We start from the raw sequence: 20089 nt of genomic DNA on the forward strand, positions 1-20089 counted from the left end.
GGATTTCTGGTGGAATGGAACAGAACTATCAAAAAGTGTTCACACCATAGGGTGGGATCAGATTTGTAAGAGCAAACTTGAAAGGGGCCTGGGGCTCAGGAAAACAAGAGATATGAATGTGGCTATGTTAGCCAAACTACCCTGGAAAGCAGCCACAGACATTCACTCTCTGTGGACTAGAACTATGTTCAGTATTTATGGAAAGAAATAGATAGGAGATGTGGAGAAACCTCCTGACCAAGCCTCCAACTTCTGGAAGGGCATACATCAAACCTTTAATTCCATAAGTGGGGCAGATATGGAGAATAGGACAGGGATCTACCACTTCCATTCTGAAGGATCCATAGCTAAAGTGTCTTGATAAGCCTGTGACTCTAGAAGAATTGGGAGTAATGGATGATTCTCTGTCCAATTTGCATGTGTCTGACCTCTTTTTGTCAGATAATAGTGGCTGGGACTCAGCCAAACTTAATAAGCACTTCCACCCTTTCATATGCCAGCTGATTCAAGAGATTGTTGTCAGATCTGAGGGGGCAACAGCTGATAAAATGATATGGGCTATGGAAAGGTTTGGGAAACTCACTGTTAAGTCTGTCTATGATTTTTTGAGGAGAAAAAAAAACTCTGAGGTGGGGCAAAGTTCTGGTATGAACTGCATAGCTCTTAAACAAATATGGAAAACCCCTTTGCCTGCCTATATCCAGATGTTTGTCTGGAAAGTTTATATGAATGTGCTCCCTCTAGGAGACAGGCTGGCTGAAAAGAATATGAAAGGGGACTTCACATGTCCTTTTTGTTATAAAGAGCTTGAGACAGCTGAGCACTTATTCTTCAACTGTGACTGGACTAGAGCATTATGGTTTAGCTCACAAGTGGGATTGAGAATCAATCACTTCCAGCAACATCAAAACTTGAGGGAAAGAATTGATATGTTCCTGTCCTGGTGCCATAGTAAAAACAGTGAGATAGCCTTGGCTGGGACACACATCATGTACCTGATCCAACATATTTGGAAAGCTAGAAATGAGGCCAAATTTGATAACAGGAAGGCAAATAGGGATCGCATCATCAGACTGAGCAAAGGATTGGCAGACAAGTGCTTCGAGGCTTTCAGAGAAGCTCCTCTAAACCCTCGAGAACCTTCTCTCTCTGAATATGATTTGAATAATATGTTTCCTATTATACCAAATGATTGTATTATGATGAGATTTGATGCATCTTTCTGCAGGAACACGGGATGGGCAGGGGCTGGAGCAATCGCCAGTAACAGTGAAGGGGGTATAGTTGGAGCTGCAGTCAGGAGATTCAAGGCTAGGGAGTCAGGGGAAGCAGAGATGGTTGTAGCTGAAGTGGCAGCTCTGTTGGCTAAACAACTGGGACATAGCAATTACGTTTTGGAAGGTGACAATCGGGAAGTGATCAAAGCGCTTCAAGGAGATGACTGCCCTTGGTTCCTAGAGACGCTGAAGACTTCTATCTCATATAACATTTTGGGTTTGAATTCATGTACTTTTGTTTGGAGAATTACGACTTTTAATGGGGATGCAGACACCCTAGCAAAATGGGATAACCATCAGCTGGGTGGGTCTGATCTTCTGAAGTGTATGCTTGATTAGAATTGTGTTCCAGTTCACCTTTAGGTGGTTTTATCTAATCCAAGTAGGCTTATATCGAAAAAAAAAAAAAACAAGTGGCAACATGTGAAGCAAGTGGCATGAGGTGAGAGCATGTGCAACAGGTGGTATGGAGCAAGCTAGGTGTATATATGACAAATATTGAAGTTGTACGGTGCTGAGAGATTAGTCGAATGTGGTAGGTCGTGTGTTACCAATGATAGCAATGATGGACTTAGCATGTGATACTGTCATGTAGTATGAGGATACTAGAAGTCGTAGGTCTAATGTTTGGAGTCATTATGAGTTGGTAGAGTCGATATGATCGAGCTGAAGTTTCTGGTGAGTGCAATGTAGGAGGTCCCTTACCGGAGCTTTCTTGAGCGCAATGGTATTTGCGATGAATCCAAAATTAGAACTTAAATCAATGTGTTTCCTGTTGCAAAAGGCCTACAACTTCGCATCATTAGTAAGTAATTAACTATTTTTTTAGGGTCCCTACGAAATGAAAACGTCAAGTCACAAAGATACCAACCATCGACGTGCGTGTTGTATTTGCTTGGCAACCAGCGCAGATAGGCATTAGGAAGGATACTGGATTCAAATATTCAAACACAAAATCCTTTGACCTACTAAATTGAACGAGTTTGTTGAAAGTAAGGTGAATACATGAACTTTTTCTGTGGACGGCTTCACAAAGAGAGGCCTGTCTATTAATAATGCATGCTGAGAAAAGAGCTCACGAATAGGGGAATTCACACTTCGAAGTTCTAACAACTTTCTTTTTTGGTGATGATGTTCTCACTTACCAATCAAAATTCCGCCTACTTAATTTGCTTGACTATATATCTCGATTCAGTCGATTGTAATATCAAATGTTATGAGTTTAGCTCTATAGAAGCATAAAAGGATGACCGGCATATTAATGAAAACAATTGGCATTTGACACATTTAATTGTGAAGGGAGCTGAGTATTCGAGAGCATAAGTAAAATGGAAGGGACATAACTCGGTGAAGATTTCATCTTTGGTGTGTAGACTTGGAAATTCTTGTATGGGACAAAATGACAAATAGCAGTTGCAATCAGTCATCAAGACTTTCGTGATCTAATCTTACTATTCTAAAGAGAATGATTTTGTGAACAATGTCACGTCATTTTCCGATTATACTCCTAAATGGGTTCATTATTACGATCCCGGTCAAAAGAGTATTATGTAATACATAGGTGAGGGAGGGGTAAAACTGTCAATTTCTACAGTGAAATTTAGACGTTTCTCCCTCATTTTAGCACATTGCCTTCAATTTTATAATAAATTGTGATAATGCCACTGACCGAATTTTAACTTTTTGTTCTGCCCGGCTGACGTAGCCACGTGCCAGGAAGCTATTGAGCACCAAGATGAACCCATTTTTGGTGCAATTGTCAAATACTTAGTTTGTTTCTGGCCAAATAAAAAACTGCCATATGTTAATTGTGGTCATTGATAACGGAACTAAGAGTTTTACTTAGTTCCTCGTGATAGTGACCAAAATTTAACTTTGTCAGTCTATATAGTTGTCAGCTCAACTACATACCACTAGCTCACCATAAAACAATTATTATTTAATTGTTTTGATATAAAAAATTATTATGGAAGGAAATAAAATGGTGCCCCCTCCTATCCCCCCGTGGGAGCATTTTGCAAATTATGACTAAACATTTTTTAACTTATTTTTGTTGATAAAACCACAAATTCACTAATCAATATAAATGGAAAATAGAAACTTCCAAAACCAAAACGTACAAATTTTAGTAATACGTTTTTTAAGACCATTGAATTTGAATTTGTATTATCGACATAAGAGCATCTATAGGTGGTAGTATAACCTGCATTTTTATTCATATTTGAAGAAAAAGTTTGAAATTTCTCGGAATTCCATCTCTAGGTGGCCTCAAATCCGGTCACATCACCTGCTTGTTCGCATTCTTGTTCGCAAATTTGACAATTTGGATGCGGATGCGGAGTGACATTGGTAATGTCGCGTGCCATTGCAAATGTCACCCCAATTTTTTTTTTTTACTTTGACCAGCACCACGCGCCAGTGGTACTGTCGCGCGACACTCCTAATATCGTGTGATTTTTTTTTTTTTTTTTCTTGCGCGCCACTCCTAATGTCGCGTGGGTTGTTTTGGAATTGTACATGGGCGACACTCCAATTGTCGCGCGACAGTGGTAATGTCGTGTGAGTTGTTTTTTGGTAATCGAATTTGCGACCACCTAGAGTTGGTCGAAATTTGCGACCAGCTTCTTCAAAAAATTTCTTCAAATTTGAAGAGTATGCTACCACCATCTAGAGATGCTCTAAGTTCACTAATTAAAATTTTAAATATACAGTTAAGGTGTGTGTGATTGATAATGATGTTTTGACACGAAGAGTGTCTTTAAAAAAAAACACAATAAAATTCCATACACTATACTCAATTTCCACCATTTGTTTCATTTTATCCCTCGCAACAATACTACCAAATTTCATCCATTATATATAAGTGATACTACAAGAAAAATATCATAATAATTAAGTATTGAAAATTGAAAATGGAGGCATATGACTAGTCTCAAACTTTGACTCTAAATTAGGGTTGGTCAGTTGGACTAAGACCAATATTAACAAAAGTTGTATAAACTTTGACTCTAAATTAGGGTTGGTCAGTTGGACTAAGACCAATATTAACAAAAGTTGTATATGGTTGATCGGGGAATTTTTGGGTTTGGTTTGACCATTCATTGATTTGGTTTGACCTATTTAACATTTTTTTACTTGAATTAATTTTAATTGATACATAATCAAATTACAATGAGAGAGGCGACAACCGCGCTAGAATATGCACCCACGATACCATGCTTAATGGTTTAAACAATTTTATCACTTATATTATAAGAAAAAAATAATGAACTTATTATTTATAGGGATAATCAATTAATTAATACAAAACAAAAAACAATAAATATGTCCAAAAACATGTAACACTTGGTTATGCAAGTAGTGTTCTTAAAAGTAGTCTCGGCGGCAGTCTATACGATATGATGCCCAACCGACTTACCTAGGCCTAAATCGATTCAAAAAGTGGTGGACCGATTAGGCTGATATAGTCATGCTCGATAGACAAATCTGCCTCTAGGCTGGCTATTATTATTATTTAATTTATTATTATAATTATTCTAAAAAATGATTAAATGTCGAAAATAAAAGAGCCCATGAAGGCTTAAGATTTGAATCCAATATAAATTTTATGCCTATATAAGAAAGAGAATGAGTTTTTATATGAAGTCACTCTTTGGACACATTATTCAATTAGAACAGATCACTTGCTTTCTTCCATTGTTACGTTTTTTTTAACAAATATATATTTGGAAAAAAAAAAAAAAAGGCCTAGCACCTAGCCTGCTAGCACTCTCTCATCGCCTAACTACCACATAGTGGTTTCCAAAACATTATCTACATCCAATCACTCTTTGGAAATGGGAATGGGTAAAAAGGATTGGGCATGACATTCAAAATGTGATAAACACGAGACGCATATAATACTTATTATTATTATATATTTATGTGATTTTTAAAAATATATTACAAAGTAATCAACAATTAGAAGTAAGTTATTTACATTTTAAACTTATTTATTATCACTATTATTAGTATTATTATATTGGTTATACCTAGTTTATAACTTAATATTTTATTATTGAAAAATATTTTAGTCATGATTTGGAGAAATTTGCAAAATGGCCGTAGGACAAATTTGGGGCTTGAGAGGTGCCCAAATGCATACATTTTGTTTCCTTCAAAGCTTTACGGCGGCCTGGTGTTATAGAAAAGGTAACTTACAACAATACAATGGAGCTCATTTTTTATGCAATATTTGCATCCTTAGTTTGCTTATGTACTAATCAGAAAGCATCACGTGCACATTCAACAAAACAAAGTGCAAAAGCAAAAACCGATATTGTTCTATTATTATTCTTCTTCTTCTACCTCCACCTTAAAACCCAACCATCATTTACCACCACCCATTTCCTCATTCTATCTCCAATCATCAAATCAAACCCATTTATTAAATTACATCATCAATTTTAACATACCAAAAGCCCCAAATAACGGTTAGTCCAACTTGATGGCAACCCAATTATCCATTGGTTTTATGAAATTAAGATTTTTCTTATTATCTTGTCAATTTGAATATGGGTGTGTTTGAAGCTTCAAATTTTTCTTATATTCGATTTAGAGATGGGTGTGTCTCGAACAACTTATATTTTTTCGTACCGGCGAAAAAAGAAGAGGTGGTGGTGGTGGGAGGCAGTGGAGGTGGAAAGCAAAGGCAAAATAGAGTCTATAAATTCAAAACTCAAATTTTTTCGATTAAAATTCTGGAAATGAAATAGTGGGTTGTTTTTTCTTGTTGGCAAACAGAGCTGACGGAAAAGAAAAAAGAAAAAAATAAGAAGAGGTGGTGGTGGACTAGTTGGTAGTGGTGGTGGGAGAGGTGGATATGTTGGAGTTATCCCTCACATGAGGAGAGAAAGAAGTTCAGTTCTCGTGGAAAAGGCTGAGCGCGCACGCGCTCAGTTTGGTTTTGCCCAAGGCGCGACCTGCGTTCATGCCGTGAACAACTTACAGTACTTTGAGGGCGCCACGCTCGACATTTGCCTTGCCGAGAGTGCGCCCGCACCCATGCCTATTTTTAGCATAATTCTATTTTTGTGAAACTACGAGTTTGCAATATATGTTAGGGTTTTTGACAAAACCTAACACACGAACCAAGACAACATAAGAGAGAGAAAACCCAATTTTGAAAACAATCAAGATTGAGAGATAATCTTTATAGAGAAACAAGCCTATAAAGAGAGAGGAATGATCTAGTAAGGTGAGAGACTGAAATGAGTGATTTTAATCTTTTTTTCCACTTTATAAAAAGATTAGCTCTTGTGGAAATAGGTACCATTGACCAAACCACGGTATATCTTTGTGTTGTGGTATGTTTGTTTTTATCCTTATATTATTATATGTTGTTAATAGTTGTTTAAAGAGTTTGACATGTTAGCTAGGTGGTAGTTGATATTTAGATTGTTGTGTGATTGTTGTTGGTCCTACTACAAATTATCTGTGTAGTGGGGCATAAAAATACTAGTTTCCTAACTTAGTTTTGAGTTGTTAGGCATACGAGTGTCATGTTTTGGTTGTGCCCGAAGCAAACTAGGCATTTCAATTGTGGCAAAAACGAATAAGGGGTTGACGAAGTTAAATTTGTCTTTTACTCACTGTCCAGAATCCAGAGAAACGAATTTAATTATTTGTTCCATTATCAATGACCACGCGGCAGTTTTTAATTTGGCAAGAAACAAACTGAGCATTTGCGAAAATTGCAGCAAAAATTTTTCGTAAAGAGCCGACACCAAAGGAAGTCCAAGTGGGAACGTCACATCACAACACCTGTGATTGTGATGCCAACCAAAACGTGTCACTCTTATCGTTTACTTAAAAGAGATGAGATCAAACATACTGATCAAGAGATTATTAATCAAATCAAAGAACAGCATGAGCGATTTGAACAAAGTGAGTTCACCATCACCCACCACCAACAGTAGGAATGAAGAAAATACACAAGAATCGTCTTCTTTGCTTTCTCGAATAAGAAAAGAGTGTTTATATTATGCCACCTCTTTGCAAGAAGGTTTTCGTCATGTAAAAGCCTCTTTTGTTGGCCAGGTACTGTACTAGCACTACAGTACTACTACAGCCTTACTTTTGCTTAATTACATACTTTCTTTGCATTTTATGTCTTGTTGGAAGATTGATTGTTTAAGTTTTGTTTTGAAAAATTGGAGCAGGCAAAGAAAGTAACAGCAAAAAATGAGAAAGAAGCTAGTGAAGCAGATCTACAAACTGCCAAGATGCAAGTTGAAGCTACAGAAGCTGCTGAAGAAACAAAAAAGAGACTGGAGATGTAAATTAGATATTATACTAATATAATTAACGTTTTGCAAACTGTAGCAGTGTAGCTCTGTGCTCATCATATTTCTAGTTAAATCACCTTTTCATGCAATCATACTTGATATATGTTGATTACACAATTGTTGAACATAAATAAATAAATTGTGACTTGATGTATGGCTCAGAGCATCTCTAGATACAAATTTGGCTGCAAATTCAAGTTTGCAGATACAGTGCTATACTCAACCTGCCGTGTGTTATTTCAACTGGATTTTTTTTTTCAACGCTATGCGCGCCACTGCAACTAGTGCTTTAACTGTGCATCACTTCAACTGGTGCGTGTGTAGGGCTCGGGCTCTCAGAACATATGCGATCAGGGATTGCTACCACTAGAGTTCGCACTATTTTGTTCACAAATTTTGTCAAACTTGTTCACAGATTTTGCCAAATTGGCACCACCACCTAGATGCTCTAATGTCGATTAATCGTTTTAGCTCGGCTCCAAGCAACTTGGATTGGGATCGGGCTCGGCTTGTTTAAGCTCGATTCGGCTCGTTGAGCCAAGTTTGAGCCTATATTGAAGTTTGTTTAATGAACGAGCGAGCCTTAGCGTAATCATAGTGAAGCTCGGCACCCGTACTGGACTGGATGCCACTGGGCACCAGCACTGAACATTCAAATTTTTTTGCTCCCTTTGAACCAGATTTTGCAAAATAATGTGTTCTTTACATTGTTTATTTTGTTCGGTGGATTATATTTTCTGGTGCAATCACAATGTCACAGCCCGAATTTCTAAATAATTAAAAAGTGAATATTTGAAATATAAATATTTGAAATATCTCTATGTTCAATTGTCTAAAAATCCAGGCTATGACGGGGTGGATACAACATATGCAAAAACCGAAAACCCACGTTATAAAAAATCAACTTAACAACAATAATCTCCAAAATTTCTCAACCATCACTTTATTAAAAGACTATCTTCCGTCCAAAAACCATCAAAACAAACTCTATAAGAATAAAAGGTCTTCAACATCGTATTCTCATTTCATGATGAATATGAAACTACGTTATTACATACTTCCAAAAAGATCGGACCTAATAAAATAAACTCCGGACCGCCTTAAAAACATCCAAATCAAACGCCGTGGTTTCACTACCTTCCACCTATGTTCCCAAGAACACACCCACATTGCCAAAACAAATCAAACATGGGTCAGCAAAATAGAATTTGCTGGTATGAGTAGACTAACCACATATAAATAATGTCATACTTTAATTATCCAAACAATCACTTTATATTTTTCCATAACTTAATCATTCTCAGCTTGGAAGACAGGTAGTTCCGTCATTTCAATCGGCATAGTTTCTTTCCAAGCAAGACTTCCATTTTATTAACTCATTATAATAACTCATCTTAATAATTTAGTAATTGAATTAAATCTTTTTCGATATCCACTTATGTATAAGGGTAGGACAACGTCTCTGCACAAAATATTATTAAGTCCTACCCTCCTGTAAACGGAAGTTAGAAATTCTAAATAAACATATGTAAATATCCTATCAGTATGCAAATGCAAGTCCAAACACACCCGTACAATCAAGGAATACAATTAACCCGCAAAATACCTTAGTTCCTCTATAGGGCATTCAAAACAATCTAGTCATTCATGACACAGTCAATGAATACCCAATTATAACGCTAACGGGCCATTTATAACACATTTAATAAATGCCCACCTATCACATGACATCTTCAGTCATAAGTCTAATTTCCAAAACTTGATGCATTGAGAGATCTAAAAGGGTGCGGTAAATTTGTTTACTCATTATTGAATTTTATTGCATATATTATTTCAGAGAACGAAGGAGTATCTTGTTTCATATATTTTTGGTTTACGTGTTATTAATATAGATAAATGTCTAAGTGTCATAGCGTCGTATATTATAAAATGTTGAAATATCACATAGTAGTTAATACACATACACCTGTATATATATAGAAAGGTCTTAGCCTAAAGCCAAACACGCTAACAGCCCTAGACTTATTCTAATAGACCGAATCATAATCCGAGTTAAAAGTCAAACTGGGTTAATTGGTCAAAGTCAACCCTAGTCAATAGTCAAAGTCAACCAGCCAGGTCAACAACAGTCAACCAGACCTAAACTCCTTTAACCCAAAAGCCCAAATACTAAGGCCCAAAGTCTAACACCTAAGTCCAAAAATGAAAAAGAAAGAAAAACCCACAAGCCCACATACTAGCTCGGCCCAAGCCCAACAAAACCCAAAACCTCATTGTTCATCTTCCTCTTCCTCACATCACCTCTCCTCCACCTCCAGCCACCACCGGCCATCTAACAAGACTCGTGGTTTGGCCCAAACAACAATAGGAATGGTTCGGCCCAATCTCAAGCCCAACCAAGGGTCGTCTCCCTCACCAGCGCCATCAACTCTCTCCACCGATCAGCCACCACCGGATTAGCCACTCGCCAGCCCTCCCCACCTAACCGAAAATACTCCCCTTCAAAATCCCTATAACATTAACAAAAGGAAGAACCTCAATTCTTGAACTCGAAATCCTTCAACCAAACCTGGATCTGGAATTTCTCGCCACCATTAATGCTCCTCCGGAGCTTCAACAACACACCCAATTTCAACCCAACAGCACCCAATCAAACATTAACAATCACAATTAAACTAATAGTATAACATCACAACAAAATTTCAACAAAACAATTCATTCAACCAAAACAAAACAGGACGATTTGTTCTTTTGGCGAAAATGCGTAGCCAATACATAAATCGACCAAATTGGTTTACAGCAACCATGATCGATTTATTATCCTCGTTTTATCCACTTCTGTATATGGACAAGTTTCCGGAGACAGACGGTTCTTCAAAGTTGTATACGTAGTTAACACTAAATAGTATTTAGTATAAATCAGAATCATACAACAGTATGTGAATAGTAAAAATCATATTTGTTCTATCCTCATGTAATCTACAGTAAACGAGAACTAAAAACGTAAAATATATACTCACTGTTTGTAAACCGAATAGCTAGATTTCCGAAAACAGAAAAACCCTGAAAGACCGAAGTCGGCTGTCACGCGAACAAGACGGTCTTCCGTTTTATTTTATTTTATTTTATTTTCTGGGTAAAACTCTCTGTGTTTTTAAAAACTCCATGAACTCCTTTTTGTTTTCAAACTCCTATAAAAACAAGGAATGGAAGTTTATCTCTTAACACTACTGAGTTTTCTATCCTTAATAATATATATCCTATATTTTGTTTTATCTATTATTATTATTAAAAAATAAAAGATAAAACACGGGGTGTTATGCACAACTTCGAAAATTGTTCTGTTATAGGATTAGTTATTCGCAATTTCACAAAATGAGCGTGTTAGCTACTTTCTGCACACACACACATATATATCCATTAAGCATTATTTCTTATCTATTTAAGTTTTTCGATTAGAATATTCTTGAGATGTTTTGTCGATAAAATATCGGCGTTGTAATTGTTTGATGTGTACTAGGGGTGGGAATTTGGCCCTAACGATCCTAACCCGGCCCTGACCGACCCGACCCTAAGCCCTATAAAGCCCTCACAACTAAAGCCCTCACAGAGTTTAGGGCCGGGCCGGGCCGGCCCTAATGCCTTCTAGGGCAGGGCTAGGGCTAAGATTCTAAAACATAGGCCCGACCCTAATTCAGCCCTCATTAGCCCAACCCTAACCAAGCCCTAACCGGCTCTGTTTCACACTTTCACTATAAATACACATACCATAATTGTCCAACTCTTTGTTAAATATTTTCAATTAAAATAACATTGTCCTTTGTAATTTATCACTTACACCCAAGGGTACTTCCAATAACTTGTCTTATATAACAAAAACTTGTCAACTTAACAGCCATGAAGAGCAATGAGCACTAGCCTAATAAAAAATAAGATTTTATTCCTTTGATCACCAAGTCAAAGTCCATAATTTATTATTCTCAATTTATTTTCTTACTTATTTCTTATAAATTATATTTTTATTCACATCCAAGCCAAGTCTAAAACTAAAGATTTCCTTCCACACCATTAAAGCAAAATACAGAGCAGACATTTGTAACATAGAAACCAAAAAACAACCTTTGTCAGAAAAATAACATTTGTAATCTCAAACCTTTCTCCATCACTTGTTCAAAAGCCAATATTTTCATTTCCATATACAAAGCTTGAATCACTTTTAAATTAGAAGAAAGGTAATATTATATTTGTTTGAATCTATTATAGAAACTAGTGAATGCCCGTGCCAGTCGGCACTCTAGACACATTGCTTTTGAACAACACCCCAAGAGAAACCATCTCTATGGTAGCATTGGATCGATGATATAACCATTTCCAACAGTTTTATACTTCATAACCATTTCATACGCATACTCAAGTGAGTTTAATTATTGCAATTCTATGTATTTCATTTCTCACAAACCAACTCATTACACATACCCTTATACATTCATTAATTCAGTACATATCAAAATGAGAATGATGAAAATAAAGGAAGAGAGTCTTCAATTAAGAGCATCATCATTTTTTTTTTTAAAAAATAAAAAAATTCAGCAGAGTCTCCTTTGTATTTTCAACATTTCAAAAACCTAAATCCTGTCATAACCTGAAAATCAAACAATACAATTCTCATAGATCAACCATACCAAAATATATAACTTCATATTTATACATAACACAAATTACTTCTAAAACTAAAAGACAACTCATTAAATATTAAAGAAGACTTTGCATAATTTTTCACCTGGGGCTAATTCTAGTAATGAAATAGAAAAATAAAATAAAATAAATACTCCACGCCCACTTATCGAGTTCCTCATTTCTCTCATTCTCCCCTCTATGCATACTTTTCACACCATTCTGCTACCATATGGATAAATCGCCATGGAGCAAAAAGACTACAATCATGTTGCTGAAAAATTATGGCAATTTAACTTTGTACCTGCAAACAAACCACATACACATGATTTTTTTAGACTTGATACATTTAGCATATTGTTTACAAAAGAGATGGTTCTCAAAATAAAATAATCTCTATTCTTATTTTTAAGTATCCACGCTATCATAAAAAAAACCACCTATCATAAAAACTTACATAGCATATATATGGATACAACATATTCTTTAATTTATAAACCAATAAAAGTAACATTCTTTAATTTCTCACTCACCTTTTCTCATTGGTATCGATGTTCTTAGAGAAGAACTTCTGGGTATACGACATTTGTGGTACAATTTCTTGCATTAGGTGGAAGAAAAACGGATATTCTTTTTGAAGAAGTACATCTGGACATGGCCACATAGAGTTGCCCATGACTGAAAACTGGTGTCCTCAAATCAATGCCAACATATTTCACTGACTGACCTTGCGACTTATTAATTGTCATGGCATAAGCTAGTCGAACAGGGAATTGTCGTCTTGATAGTTTGAAAGGCAACTCTGAATTTGAGGGAGCGGAGATATTCTTGGGATGAGTACGGATTTCCGGCTTTCTCTTGGTCAAAATTTTGGCTTGAAGGACTTTACTCGCACATTGAAGCACCATAAGTCGCGGTCCCATTGCAAAGGCCATCTTTAGGTGCTATGTTCTGAAAGCAACATTATAGGGCATCCAGGTTTTAACTTGAGATTGAAAGGTGGTAAGCTAGAAGGGTCGAGGGAGTTGAGAAACTTCGGTGGGATAGTGAGCCCCACTTGGATTATCAATATCATCTTCGATAATTTTATCTGCTGACCAAATACTCGGCTTCACCGGGGAACAAATTGATTGCAACCTCATTAATTGCACTCACATCATCATTACGGGCAGCAAGAATAAATACGATCGGTTAAGAAATTTGAGAGCGGTGTGTCCATAACATCCAATTGGGGATAGAGAGAATATGAGTTCTTGGATATTGGTACACTTGCAGATTCCATTCGCAATTTATGCGCATTCTTTGGGATTGAACCAATCTAAATGAATCAAAGCAAAAATGAATTCATTAGTTTCTAAAATAGTTCGTTTATATATGGAACTAATAGAGAAAACCATTATAATTAGAAGACATTAATAACACACCTCCAACAAAAATCGGGCGAATTCGACATTCTCGGACTCCGCCATTTCAAGCCGCATGTTACGTACCAAGTGCAAAACTTCTAAATAACTCCAAAGGAAAGAGCCGTAGTGATGCACCAACAAATTGCTCTCTCGGCCTAACGGTATAGCGGTAGTGTTTTGTCGAAAATCACCACCAAGAAGCTGTAGTGATACCACCAAATATCTTCTTGTTTCCGCAAATATCTTGAAGTGTTCTATCTACAACCTCAACCACGGTATCTATGTTGCATGGGCACCTCGTCCCCAAACAATTAGTTTTGTTTCTTTAAATAGGTCGGCAAAGGTCGGAATGTTTAGCAAAGCCATAAAAAGTGGTATCCATCACATCAATTGGAATCTTAAATGTAGAATGGCGGTCGTCCACCGGACAATAACAAAGATGCAATTCGATGATGCCACCATGTTAACAATAAGGCCCATCTTTGCGGCAGCCTTTGCAATTGTATTATACAAAAAGTTTTTCTGTACCCATTTGCTCCATTCAAAAGAAAAGTTTGCCCTTGTCACCATATCTTGAATCGAGTCTGGCGCGGTGTAAGCATGAAGTTGTTCGTCATTAAGGCGACTCACATCAACTGCGACCTCTTCTCCTATGCCTTCATCTTTGAAGTTGGCGTTGCTCCCAAATGAGCCTATTGCCAACAATTTTGCTCAATCCTCCTTTTTGCTTTGGCATGGAAATCTTCCAATGTCTTCCCAGATTCTAAAAGGATTTGTTCCACCAAATATAAGCCGTAATCTGTTATTTGCTCATCGGTTGGATGCGGGATGCCATGTTTTGTTGAAGCCGGTGTCCAAGATCATCACATATACTTCGATGCAAATTTGCTCCAAAGTAGATCCGGTAAGTAACGGATGACACTCTAAAAGAATTACACAAAACAACCTCCGCAGGTTGATATCCGGTTTTCATTATCGCCGCCTCTTCTAGGCATTGTATCCACTCATCATCGACTTCCAACAGCCCGCGGGCAATACATGCTTCTTTGTATGTGTTGTACGGTATCACCAACTTTATAAAGATATGCAAAGGAGGTAGGCCCTTTTACAAAAGATGAAAGTAGCAAAGCGTAGATAAAACCTCTCCCGGCATTAGGGCTTGCAAAATACATCCTACCAATGGAAGGTCCACGAGTCCTAGGAGTCCACTCTTGAGAGTCTTTGTGGAAAACATAGTGTCGTGGAAATTCTTGATAGGTATATGCTTTCGTGCATCCGGATCTTCATCACAACGTTTAAAGAAAGTCGGTGTTGAAGTTTGGTCTCGGCTCGGGCAAGAATTGCATCCATAGGATCTTTGCTATTGAAAACAACCCTATGCATACCTTCCAAATGAAGCGCCAATCGTTGGACACTTGGAAACTCTTTATGCATTGGATTCGAAATAGATGCCATGCTTACGTTGGTCCAATGTACCTTGCATCGATATATTCTTTGAATCTCATCATTTGTTCCCTTCGCCACCATCGTTGCTTTGTCATAGCCTTTGTAGATGTACTTGTTAATATATTTAACAGCTTGACACGATGCACAAACTTCAACATTGATATGGCAGTCAAACATTTCAGACAGATATGCATTATAGGGAACAACATCTCCATTATCAACTTTAACCATTTTATTCTTCCTCTTCACAAAATATTTCTTGCCGATTCATCCGCCCGGTAAATGGAGTACCCTTTTTTATCCATAATTGTTTCCTCCACAAACTCTTTTGGATAGCCTTTGGTGCATCGACCATTTTCCATACATGAAGCACTCGGATCTCGATCACCACAGGGGCCATGAACCATGCACTTCTTCACTGTTTCAAACAATGCAGGGTGGGTGTCGGGGTCTGGGAATTCAGCACATACAAATTTATCCACTTGCTCACTGTTTCGAATCTTATCATCATGCGCGAGAAATAAAAGGCAATGCATGTGTGGAAGACCGCGCTTCTGAAATTCAATGGTATAAACATATGCAACCACCCGACCGAAGATATCATTCTTCAAGATTTCTTTCATAATTGCTTTTCGTTTCAGCTCGAATACCCGTGCAACTATTTCAGGCCGAAGTGTTGAAGTTTGGTGTTCCTTGAGCGCATCTTTAATTTCCTGCCAATTAGGGTTTGCAGTCACCGTAAGAAAAATATCTGGGTGCTTATAGTGTCGGGTGATAGCCATTGAATCCTGAAAAATCTCGTACATGTGCCTTGGACTTCCAACATGCGAGGAAGGCAAAATGAACCGTTGGCCAATTTGATCAGGACTTAATCCCTCAAGTGCAACATCTGTCAAATACTTGTACACATCCGAACGGATGGTGTCTTGATTTAGTCTAATATATCGCAGACGGTTCTGTTCATATGCAGCCCAAGCATCAACCAAAAATTCATGCAACAATTTACACCCCAAATAAGATGGATGAGTACTCGTGGGTCGTTCAAACAAAGCGGTAGGCGTAATACAATAATTGGGTGAGTCTTGCATTGCTTGGAGCATTTCTCTTGACGTCCCACAACTTTAAATCAGGTGACCAACCCAAATCCCCATAAGGAAACAGAAGAACATAATGCAAAGGCAAATAAGCGGGATGACATTCGCTTATCCGTTCCAACTCATGCCCTCCTCTCAAGCGAAGTACAATATCACGCATGACATCAACCTTACTCCCATCTCCAGGCAATATCACTGCGATCTCATCAGTTGTCGGAAGATTGTACCTTCGTCTATCCGAACGCGGATCATAGTGTAGATGGACCGGAACATTGTTATTCTCAGAAGCATTTTCAATTAAAACCTCAAATGCTTGCTTATAGATATCACAAAACTTGTGGGTCTGCAGAAGAGTTTCTTGTATAGTTTTCAACACTTCCCTTGACAAATTCGGGTTGCGATTGTGGCGGTGATCCAAAGCAGCTAGGGGATCATAAATATAAAGTTGCGAAAACTTAGGTTCCATCCCCGGATCAGGCAACAATGAACCGATTTGGTGCCGCAACTCCCCATGGACAGTGAATGAGGTTGGACCACGCCCATGTAACACACGATCGTTAAATTTGCAACCAAGACTGGTAAAGGCATTACACACATTGTATTGCCGAATCTGCTCACGGAATAATCTTGCACGTTTATTAGATCCTTCGAATAAAGATTTAAGTGCCGGAGGCAGTGGAGAAAGAAGCGGTAGCTTAACTTTTCCTTGTAAACAGCAAGTTCCAAATAAAGGTCGGTTGCGCCTTGATTTCGATAACTGTTCATCTTTCCAATGAAGGGCCGAACAAAATGGACAAAGAACATCCATCTTTCCCAAAAAGTGACGGCGATTTGGAACTGGAAGCGCATGACCTCTATTAGAATTAAGAATTTCTTCTTCACTTTCGTCAAATCTAGTCATATCATGATCACTGCAAAAATAGACCTATGATATATCACGTTTTACGATATGTTGAAACCTAACATAAGAGTGAGAATTTAAGCGCTTAACTTACATAGTGTTATCCTCACAACTTTGCATTGTTACATCTTTTGTGACTGGAGGCTGGCTTTCTCTGTAAGAGATATCATACATTGATGAAGATGACCCAACTTAGATGACGTTGACCTTGTCTTCTTAAAGGAATCGCAATGTAATCGGACATAACATCTTTTTTCTCTCGTCTCGATTTTGTTGTGCTATAGTCATTTGATCGTGATTTAGAGGCACTTGCATTTCCCTTTCTCTTGAAGGCGTTGTGCAACAGATCTCCGATTAGGAGGTGCAATAGATCTTTGACTGGGAGGCACAACAGATAACATATTGGGAACCGCAATAAAACTTCGATTAGGAGGCATAACATATAGCCTAGTGAGAACTGCAGTGGATCTTCGATTAGGAGGCACAACAGATAGCCTATTGGGAGCTGCAGTAAATTTTCGATTAGGAGGCACAACAGATAGTCTATTGGGAGCTGCATTAGATCTTCGATTATGAGGCACAACCGATGGAGAAGGAGTAGATCTTCGATTATGAGGCACAACAGATGGAGAAGGAGTAGATCTTCGATTATGAGGCACAACAGATGGAGAAGGAGTAGATCTTCGATTATGAGGCACAACCGATGGAGAAGGAGTATATCTTCGATTATGAGGCACATCAGATGGAGAAGGAGTAGATCTTCGATTAGGAGGCACATATACTAAATTGGGGGGCGTAGCATATCTTCGATGGGGAGGCACATATATCGGATTGGGAGGCGTAACAGGATGTCGTGTTGTGGAATTGACTGTGTGAATTAACGACTCCTTTCCCCTCTCTTTCATTTCTCCAGTTTGTGGTAATGAAGTCGCGACCTAAGATACACCCGTTAATATGTTGATATAGTTGTACTCGTAAATAACAAACAATCAATATAATGATAGATATGTAATCGGACAAATATATATGTGTGAACAAATATATGTGTGTGATAGACAAAGTGAAATCACATATAATAGTATTTCATCTTTGTTGCAATTAAGCTCTTGCACGCCTTTGAATTCGCTCTTTCACCATGATTGCCTAGGAAGGAAATTATGCAGAAAGTTAAATGGTATAATAATTGAAATGATGGTTTAATAAGGGGAGTTCTGAAAACAAAAGCGGGTGAAATATTATACCTGAAATATTGGTTTAGGAGATTTCTAACCAACTTATGTGAAACTCAAGAGAAGCTCATGAATATCCTCCTGAACAAAAAATCAAATTAAGTTCAAACAATGTTGTAATAGACTGATTGTTAGACAATATTCAAATGACATTTCGATTCCCGTAAATAACAAACAATCAATATAATGATAGATATGTAACTGGACAAAAGCGGGTGAAATATTATACCTGGAATATTTTTGTGATGAATGAATTAGAAACAAAATTGAGTCGAAAGGGATTATGACTACTTACGTTAAAACCACACTAACCGGAGGTGTTTTTGGCACTTTTTGGTAGATTTCTTGATCATCTTGATGATATCATCGTGCCATTAAAAGAGAAAAAATATATTATGCTTTGCAATTTCCAAAGAGCAAATGCAAGTGCCAAAGAGTCGAACAGAGTGGTAGGACAATAAACCCTCAAATTCACCCAAAATTGGTCTTGCTGCGAGATTGACAATTGAAATTGAATTCTCTCAAAAATCCTAGTAGGCTCTCCAAGTGTTTACAATGCCAACCAATATGAGGCACTAAAGGAATAAAAGAAGTGTGAATAAATTTAGACTGCAACCATCTAAAATGCTAAAGATTTTATTTCTATACTGACAACCTAAGCACCACAAAATGACATGAAAATTAGATAAAATTAAATGGAAAACAATAAGAATATATTATGTATTGATACTTTTATTTAGAACTAAACAAATATAGCTGGGGAAGACAATAATGATATCAAGAATTAACATAACTTAACTTTGTCAACCATTTGTTTTGAATATGATCCCACGGCCTTGCCCAATGCATCAACACTGTTCGCTATTGGTCCATGGTGACTACGCACAAATTAGAATAACAACATTCAAAACAACAAATGCCTATGTACCTACTACCTATCTCATACGACTTACACGTACTTATTTGTACGCCTATGTACCTACTACCTATCTCATACAACTTACACGTACTTATTTGTACGAAGACAATAATTTTGTTCAAGGGCATGGAATGAGTTCCTAATATCACATATATATAGCAGCATTAAAACGCAATGAACAAAACCACGTACATCAGTATACTTCAAAACACTAACTCCTAAGTAACCCATGAACCCTAAAACAAATCAAAATCAGCTCAAAATGCCCTAATTGAAAAGCTCCATTAGATACATTCACATAATTATATGCAAATTATTCAAAAGCCCAATCATAGCAAAGAAAAGCTCCATTAGATACATTCACATTAATAGCATACCCTACCAATATTGAAGAATCTTATCAAAACTACAATCATGCGTACCCTACAAATTTATACGAAGAAACAATAGTAATACCCTACCAATATTATCTCAAGGAACCAAATCAATTAGAATACCCTACCACTATTATCTTAAGAGTACCCACAATGATTAACTCCGCCCCACTACAATCAATTGTCTCCCATTCAAACACAACAGTCAACAGTGCTACGAAGACTTATGAAGGGTAGATCAAAACAACAAATGAAGGGGATTGAACCATCAAATTTCCCCAAGTTTGCCTCCTTAAGTAGGCTCTGTGTTTCTCAGTGGAACTTGGAGTGTTAAAAAAATCGAATTGGAGAAAAAAATCATTGAATTGGGTATGTACCTCGAGTAGATTTGTAAGTAGCGGTCTCTAAACAAAACTCTAACAATAACCACCGGAGTCGGGGCT

At 37.3% G+C, this 20089-nt stretch overlaps 4 protein-coding genes and 1 long non-coding RNA gene across 5 annotated transcripts; 2 read left to right on the forward strand and 3 right to left on the reverse strand.

The window, feature by feature from the left end:
- Positions 1-392: 392 nt before the first annotated feature.
- LOC147502059 (uncharacterized) lies at positions 393-1616 on the forward strand. The gene has a single exon (XM_086604438.1). It carries the CDS (start codon positions 393-395, stop codon positions 1614-1616), a length of 1224 nt encoding a protein of 407 aa, XP_086460564.1.
- Positions 1617-7118: 5502 nt separating this feature from the next.
- Positions 7119-7757, forward strand: LOC147502060 (uncharacterized). Its single transcript, XM_086607025.1, has 2 exons — positions 7119-7355; positions 7478-7757. Exons 1-2 carry the CDS (start codon positions 7134-7136, stop codon positions 7595-7597), a joined length of 342 nt encoding a protein of 113 aa, XP_086463151.1. The 5' UTR covers positions 7119-7133; the 3' UTR covers positions 7598-7757.
- A 7123-nt stretch (positions 7758-14880) lies between these two features.
- Positions 14881-15360, reverse strand: LOC147502061 (uncharacterized). Its single transcript, XM_086604439.1, has one exon. The coding sequence runs from the start codon at positions 15358-15360 to the stop codon at positions 14881-14883; it is 480 nt and encodes a 159-aa protein (XP_086460565.1).
- Positions 15361-15374: 14 nt separating this feature from the next.
- Positions 15375-17312, reverse strand: LOC147502062 (uncharacterized). The gene is made up of 3 exons (XM_086604440.1): positions 17219-17312; positions 16177-17134; positions 15375-16085 (listed from the first exon to the last, which is right to left on the reverse strand). Exons 1-3 carry the CDS (start codon positions 17296-17298, stop codon positions 15375-15377), a joined length of 1749 nt encoding a protein of 582 aa, XP_086460566.1. The 5' UTR covers positions 17299-17312.
- A 928-nt stretch (positions 17313-18240) lies between these two features.
- Positions 18241-18689, reverse strand: LOC147502063 (uncharacterized). Its single transcript, XR_015221773.1, has 3 exons — positions 18649-18689; positions 18366-18434; positions 18241-18267 (listed from the first exon to the last, which is right to left on the reverse strand). It is a non-coding gene; the product is annotated as an uncharacterized LOC147502063 (long non-coding RNA).
- Between the last annotated feature and the right edge of the window lie 1400 nt (positions 18690-20089).

Source organism: Coptis chinensis, chromosome 4, assembly GCF_015680905.1.
Source record: "Coptis chinensis isolate HL-2020 chromosome 4, ASM1568090v1, whole genome shotgun sequence".
Taxonomy (NCBI): Eukaryota; Viridiplantae; Streptophyta; class Magnoliopsida; order Ranunculales; family Ranunculaceae; genus Coptis; species Coptis chinensis.

What these genes read in the sequence shown, in the direction of transcription:
- LOC147502059 (XM_086604438.1), top strand. Translation starts at nt 393, where the DNA reads ATGGATGATTCTCTGTCCAATTTGCATGTGTCTGACCTCTTTTTGTCA.
- LOC147502060 (XM_086607025.1), top strand. Translation starts at nt 7,134, where the DNA reads ATGAGATCAAACATACTGATCAAGAGATTATTAATCAAATCAAAGAAC. An exon ending in AAGCCTCTTTTGTTGGCCAG is followed by an intron (nt 7,356 to 7,477) that starts GTACTGTACTAG and finishes AAATTGGAGCAG; the next exon opens with GCAAAGAAAGTAACAGCAAA.
- LOC147502061 (XM_086604439.1), bottom strand. Translation starts at nt 15,360, where the DNA reads ATGGTTAAAGTTGATAATGGAGATGTTGTTCCCTATAATGCATATCTG.
- LOC147502062 (XM_086604440.1), bottom strand. Translation starts at nt 17,298, where the DNA reads ATGTATGATATCTCTTACAGAGAAAGCCAGCCTCCAGTCACAAAAGAT. An exon ending in AGTTGTGAGGATAACACTAT is followed by an intron (nt 17,135 to 17,218) that starts GTAAGTTAAGCG and finishes CTATTTTTGCAG; the next exon opens with TGATCATGATATGACTAGAT. An exon ending in TGTATTACGCCTACCGCTTT is followed by an intron (nt 16,086 to 16,176) that starts GTTTGAACGACC and finishes GCATATGAACAG; the next exon opens with AACCGTCTGCGATATATTAG.